The sequence below is a fragment of the Vigna angularis genome, chromosome 2, assembly GCF_016808095.1.
Source record: "Vigna angularis cultivar LongXiaoDou No.4 chromosome 2, ASM1680809v1, whole genome shotgun sequence".
Taxonomy (NCBI): domain Eukaryota; kingdom Viridiplantae; phylum Streptophyta; class Magnoliopsida; order Fabales; family Fabaceae; genus Vigna; species Vigna angularis.
The window spans coordinates 34571638-34578585 of record NC_068971.1 but is presented as its reverse complement, the minus strand read 5'-3'; the positions used below and the strand labels follow the sequence as shown (position 1 = coordinate 34578585).

Sequence of the window (6948 nt, the reverse complement as noted above, 5' to 3'; positions counted from 1 at the left end):
CAGTTATGAGGTCAAAGTTCCCACATGCAGTTTTGTGGATAGATCAAATACTGCAAGAAAAGTGGACTCCAATATTTGATGGAGGTAAGAGGTGTATACATATGAATTAATGTTGTTAAAAGAATGAACTTTATTTTAAAGGGAACATTTTCGTTACCAATTGCCATGTGTATAATTTACAAAACATTTACAAGTCTTACAAGCTTTAATTTTATCTTGTCTCAAATCATGATTATTGGTCTATCTATACAAGTTCCAACATTATTCTAGACCATCAAATGCATCATAAAATATCAGAAAGACCAATTGCTACTCATATCCATAATAAAATGGATCAATTAACACAAAGTAAGAAAAAAAATGTTTTTATTATTGTAACAAAAGTCACAATCGAGAAAATTGTCTATATAAGCAATGATGTATCATTTTGTAATTTTTGTTTCCCCATTTTTTGTTTCCCCATTTTCGTTACCAATTGCCACTCTTGTTAAAATGATATTTGAAAGAACAAATATTGGTTCGTTAAATGAAGAATAAAGACATATTGTTTGTTGCGAGAAAGACATCGATACCTTAAAGATATCACAACATTATTCAAGAAAAATGAACAAAGATTGACCATGTACAATTATATGATCGATAAGGCTTTGTGTATGATGCTCAGGTGATAGTGACTCCCTAACTACGTCGACGACCAATGTCATACATGGTTAAGTGACATGTGAAATTATTATGGGGAGTTTCAAGCTCTAAGATCGTCATGTTTTCATGTTATTGTTGTTTATTCTTTTTGTCACTTATAACTGGTACCATTTATTGACCATGTGTATAATTTACAAAACATTTACAAGTCTTACAAGCTTTAATTTTATCTTGTCTGAAATCATGATTATTGGTCTATCTATACAAGTTCCAACATTATTCTAGACCATCAAATGCATCATAAAATATCAGAAAGACCAATTGCTACTCATATCCATAATAAAATGGATCAATTAACACAAAGTAAGAAAAAAAATGTTTTTATTATTGTAACAAAAGTCACAATCGAGAAAATTGTCTATATAAGCAATGATGTATCATTTTGTAATTTTTGTTTCCCCATTTTATTAATTTATTTTTTATTATTTCAAAATTATAAAATTTATTATAGTCTTATTATATTAAAATTTTCAGTTATACATTCTATTAATATAAATGACTCCATTCAACTAAATTAATTAAAATCTCAAAAATAAAATTACAACATTATATTATAAGAAAGTATTTGTTAAAAATATTCAATTAAATCAAATTTTAAATATCAAATCATTTTATAAAAATAAAAAATTTATATTATTTTTATAAAATTTTAAACATAAAAATATCAAAGAAAAAATGTGCTAGGTGCACAACTTTAGCAAAAAAAAATTTAAAAATGAAAATCATGAAAATAAGCATCACTTCATAGAAAAAAAATAGCTTATACTAAAATTGTTATCATGAGCATGATGGCAAAAAATATAAGCAACCACGACTTTACAATAAAAAGTAAAAGAAAAATATCATATGAAAATGAAGTCGTGTTAGTGAACACCATCTCAATTATGATAAAAAAATTTCTTCCAAACAAAAATCTTGACACATAATATGATTTTACTAAAAAAAATTCAAATAAACTAAAGTCTGCAATCCTTTACAACTTAGATAAACACATTTACAATTTCATTCTTTTAAAGTTGTGCGATCTCATACAACTCCACCACTAGTAATTTTCTACAAATTTGTCTTCTTAAGTAAATGCAAATGAAAATTATTCCCTTTCACGACATACCGCATCATCACGAAGTAAGAGCAATTCCAATATCACAAAAATTATTGTACCCACAGAATGATTTTTAATAATAGTTATACACACTTAAAACTAAAAAAAAAAAACACTTCTAGTCCACGACGTAATAATTTTTCATTGTGGTGTAATTTTTTCAATCTTGTTGTTTTTACGAAATGTTGTCTTTTTACCATCATGTTTTTTATTGTCTTTATTTTAGTTATATGTATTATCTGTATTAACCTTTTATAAATAATTAAATGTGCTTATTTTTTTCGATTATTTATATTTATAAATTTTGAAAGTAAGAATTCAAAATTAAACTAATAATTTTATTTTTATAAAAAAATAAAAAAATGTAAGTGATGTGTAAGTTCCTTGGAAAAATGTTCCATAGGTGCTGAGTTTTTTTCCCTTTTTGTTTCATATATGTTTACCCATTTTGTAATATGTCCATTAGAGAAATGATATTTTGATATATAAACAAATTTTTTTATTTGATATTATCTTTTTTTACTCTTTCATTTTTTTAAAATATAAAATTTTATTTTTTATGATAATTTTATCATTGTAACATGTAACAATGTAAATATTTATAAAAGTACCATTACTCTTACTATTATTGTTTATCCCGTTGTTAGGATACAATTTAGTTTCCGAAGAATATTTTATTTTCCATGTATTTTCCTCGACAAGAAGATATAATCTTTGTTTCTTATAGCGTTTTGTTGCCATTCACCATAATACATTACGTCAAAACAAGCACTACTAATCAAACCAACACAGCTAACACACAGTATCACTTTCATTCTCATAACATTGAAATGGATTTTGCAGATTCCAGTTAATAGAGAGCGACGTGGTGAAGCCAAAAGTTAAAACTAACTTTTAAGAAAGACAATAGATAAATTATTAAACCTTATGTGACTTTTCATCAACTATATTTGAAAAAAAAAAGACAAAAAATCATCTAATGACCTTAGCCATTCAAAAAGATGAAGGGGAAAACACTATTTTCTAGGATAATATACCACCCAAAGTTTGTATTGATGCAGAAAACAGTGTTATGAAATATATATACTAAAGTACTGCATATGTTTATCAAAATTGATCTCTTAAAGCAGAGTTAGGGGTGCATAAGCTACCTACCCAAATTTTGAAATTGCTACTAACGAGGGTGTGCTTGCAAATAACAAGAAGGAATCACATTTAGGCTGCTGATCCATCAAGTAAAAGGCAAAAAACAACAGGTAACACTAAAGAAGAAAGCAACATTACAGTATTTAATGGATAAACTATGTGACCTTAGGTGGCGAAGTAAACAAAACCCACCTTGATCACTCAGACTTTAACATATAAAATTTACATATTGTTCTTCACACCAGAATGTTTTTCCAAAGGGCCAAACCCAATAATGAACTAAGAGATATAATAATAAGTATTTGGAAACGCAACTTTCTCATAATACATAGAGAACAAGGAGGGGAAATAAAATAGAAAACAATGGAAAGGCATCCAGCAGCATTACAATTTTATACTCATTCTTGTGGCAACAAACATCCATATATAATACTATCACCATACGTCAGGATTCTTAATTAAAAACAAAAGTCACCATTTAAGAACAAAGTGGCCTTTACAATGATAATGACATGCAGAAAGAAGACAGAGATCGGTTATCAGGCTTTTAACTTGCACAACTGTGAGTTGTTGAATAGAGACGCCGAATAGAACAAGTCACCATTGTTTTTTACAGCACCACTTGGCACTTTCTCAGTAATTTAAGCCGGCCCTTCATACATACATACATAATCCATGCATATATACATATACCCTTTCTTTCCCATTACACCTTCCTCAAAATCCTTCACCTTCATGGCTTTTCCTTCTCCTTCAGAACAGTGATCGATCAGAAAGAGTGAGTGAGAACTGTAAAACAGAAGCATGGACAGGCTAATAAAAGTAGACCCGACGAACACTGTTTCGATAAGGATGGAGCCAGGCCAAAAATGCCATGGCAAAATCACCTTACGCAATGTTATGTACACGATGCCTGTGGCCTTCAGAATTCAACCGTTGATCAAAACGCGTTACACTGTCAAGCCTCAATCTGGGATCATATCCCCGTTAGCCTCGGTAACCGTAGAAATCCTCTACCATCTCCCACAAGGCTCCACTCTCCCTCACTCCGAAGACTCCTTCCTCCTCCACAGCGTCGTGGTTCCCGGCGCCACCATCAAAGAACCCTCCTCCATGTTCGAGTCCGTTCCCTCCGATTGGTTCACGGCCAAGAAGAAACAAGTCTTCATCGACAGCGGCATCAAGATCATCTTCGTCGGCTCGCTCATTCTCGCTCAGCTAGTCCACGACGGCTCCATTGACGAAATCAGAGAAGCTCTCGAACACAGTGAAGCTTCATGGAAAGCCGTTGACTCCGTTGACTCAAACGGCGACACGCTCCTCCACGTGGCGATTTCCAAGAGCAGACCCGACCTAGTTCAATTACTCCTCGAGTTCAACGCAGACATCGAAGCAAAAGATCGTTCTGGCATGACCCCTCTGGAAAAAGCCTGCTCTTTGGGCGAAGAACTGACCGTTGAGCTTCTGTTAGCTCACAAGGCCACCACAGAGAGAACGGAAACCTCGTCTTTGGGTGCGATTCATTTGGCGGCGCGAGAAGGGCACGTGGAGGTTCTGCGGCTGCTGTTACTCAAAGGCGCGAATGTTGACTCGTTGACCAAAGACGGCGAAACCGCGCTGCACCTTGCAGTGAAGCATGGCGAGAGAGATTTCGTGAGGATGTTGCTGGCGAACGACGCGCGAACCGACGTTCGCGACTCGCGAGAGGGTGATACGTGTCTGCACGTGGCGGCGGGTGTGGGCGACGAGGAGATGGTGAAGCTGTTGCTGAAGAAAGGGGCGAACAAGGACGTGAGGAACTTCGCGAGTAGGACAGCGTACGACGTGGCGGCGGAGAACGGGCATGCGGGCGTGTTTGACGCGCTGGGGCTCGGGGACGGGCTGTGCTCGGCGGCGAGGAGGGGGGAGGTGAGGAGCATCAAGCGGCTGATCGAGGGCGGCGCGGTGGTGAACGGAAGGGACCAGCACGGGTGGACGGCGCTCCACAGGGCTTGTTTCAAGGGGAGGGTGGAGGCTGTTAGGGTTTTGTTGGAGAGAGGCAGCGACGTGGACGCGAGGGATGAGGAGGGGTACAGTGCGCTGCACTGCGCAGTGGAGTCGGGGCATGCTGACGTGGCGGAGGTGCTGGTGAAGAAGGGGGCGGATGTTGAGGCGAGGACTAACAAGGGCGTGACGGCGCTGCAGATCGCGGAGGCGTTGGGTTACGTTGGGATTACGAGGGTGCTGGTTAGCGGCGGTGCGGAGAGCTTGGGACACGTGGCACATGGAGAAGAACTTGTGGAGGTGAAGACGAAGAAGAAGAAAATGGGAAGAAGGAGGGAGCGATCGATTCGGGGGAGCTTTGATCGGTCAATGCCTTTGGCTGTGCTCTAGTTATGGTTTGTGCACAAAAATTGTAGATTTCTTCAACATCTTCTTTCCTTATTATAATCATTCAATGCCATCACCATCACCATCACCCAGGTGAATGACACTGCTATATATCTTTTTCACTATTCTTTGTTTTTGCATGCTCACAACTACATATTATGAATTGTAAGAATTAAATCCCACTTCTTAGGCTTCATGGTCACAGAAAATTTACAAAATTCATGTATTTTCTTCAACTGAAATGTATAACTTCTAAATACCACTGTGACAAAGTTGCGTCTAGTTGCCACGACTTTATTGTAAATAAATAATGAATTCCCAAAATAAAATCCGATTGAGACATGACTTTGATTAGTTTAATCCAATTTCCTTTTTCTTTTCGGATTTATAATAAAGTCATGTAACTTCAGAATGACTTTAAGGTGTGGTTAAAGGTGAAGTCTTGGAGGATGCACAATTTAAGTGAATTTTCAAAATGACATTTTAGCTTTCGTAAAGTAATTTTTGGATTATCTGTTGTATAAAATCTTCCAAAAACACACTTTCTATAATTTTTGGAATATGATTCCGAAACAGTAGTTTTGAAATGGAATTTCTGGAATAAGATTTCCGTAACAAACATTTTATATATAATACAATCAGTTTTCTACAATAAACTTTCTAGAACACATGAAATGTGTTAATAAAAGAATTTTCCGAAATGAGCTTTTTTTTTTCACAATGAATTCTCTCTCTTCTTTCTCTGTATCATTCTTCCTCTCTTCTTCTTTTTCTGCAGTGTGGCAATGATAGAAGCTGCGGTGATTGGTTCAATGAGAAAGAGTATCTTAATATTTGTTGTTAGTATGGGGTGCATTTAATAATGGTGGGGTGCACGAGCAAAAGCCTTTAGAAGAATACTTTGATTTGTGTAGTTCGGCCAACGAAAACAGACTGCATCTATGTTACAGAATCACTTTCATTTATTGGGCCCTGTGACATTCCGAAAAATTCATGAAAATAACATCCAAAATTTCAAACAAGGTCTTAAATACTTGTTTCTAATTATCTCAAATAAGTTAGAGACCAAGAATTTTACTAACATTTGCCTTTTTAAACAAGTATAATTTCTCTGCTTTGCAAAAAATTCTCTCATTTTTAGCCTTCAATTTTCTCCATTTAACTTTTGGATCTAACTCTACAAAATGCAATATATTTTTTACATAGAAAAACGTATATAAAGTCATATTTTATTTTAAATGGATTGTCTCGTTGTAGCTATATTGCTTTTAAAAATAATTTTGTATCACTTTTTAAAACAATCAATTTATATTTACGTATAATTTTTGCTAAAATAATAAAGTCGTGCAACAACTGATACTTTTATAATTTTTATTTGTATTTTAATTTAAAAATTATTTAAATGATGAAAATAGTATTACAATGAAAATGGTATTGAAATATTATTTTTTATTATTATTAAAATTCAAGAATTTACTTTTAAGATATTTTACATTCATGACATTATGTACGATAGTTTTTTTCATTTCTATAGTCTTGACTCTTAAGTCGAACTCACCATTGAGTTTGTTACTCCTAAATGATGGAACTTTAGGTTGATTATTGGTATTTATATGGATATATTTCAT

General features: G+C 34.5%; 1 protein-coding gene across 2 annotated transcripts; it reads left to right on the top strand.

Moving 5' to 3' along the window:
- The first annotated feature begins 3316 nt into the window (after positions 1 to 3316).
- LOC108328604 (protein VAPYRIN) lies at positions 3317 to 6361 on the top strand. Of its 2 annotated transcripts, XR_008246739.1 has the most exons (2): positions 3755 to 5413; positions 6099 to 6361. XR_008246739.1 is itself a non-coding variant. In XM_017562487.2 (1 exon), exon 1 carries the CDS (start codon positions 3755 to 3757, stop codon positions 5321 to 5323), a length of 1569 nt encoding a protein of 522 aa, XP_017417976.1. In that variant the 5' UTR covers positions 3317 to 3754; the 3' UTR covers positions 5324 to 5674. The 2 variants fall into 2 exon arrangements, 1 of the variants encoding a protein (XP_017417976.1); XM_017562487.2 differs by lacking the exon at positions 6099 to 6361 and having other exon boundaries at positions 3317 to 5674.
- Positions 6362 to 6948: the final 587 nt, after the last annotated feature.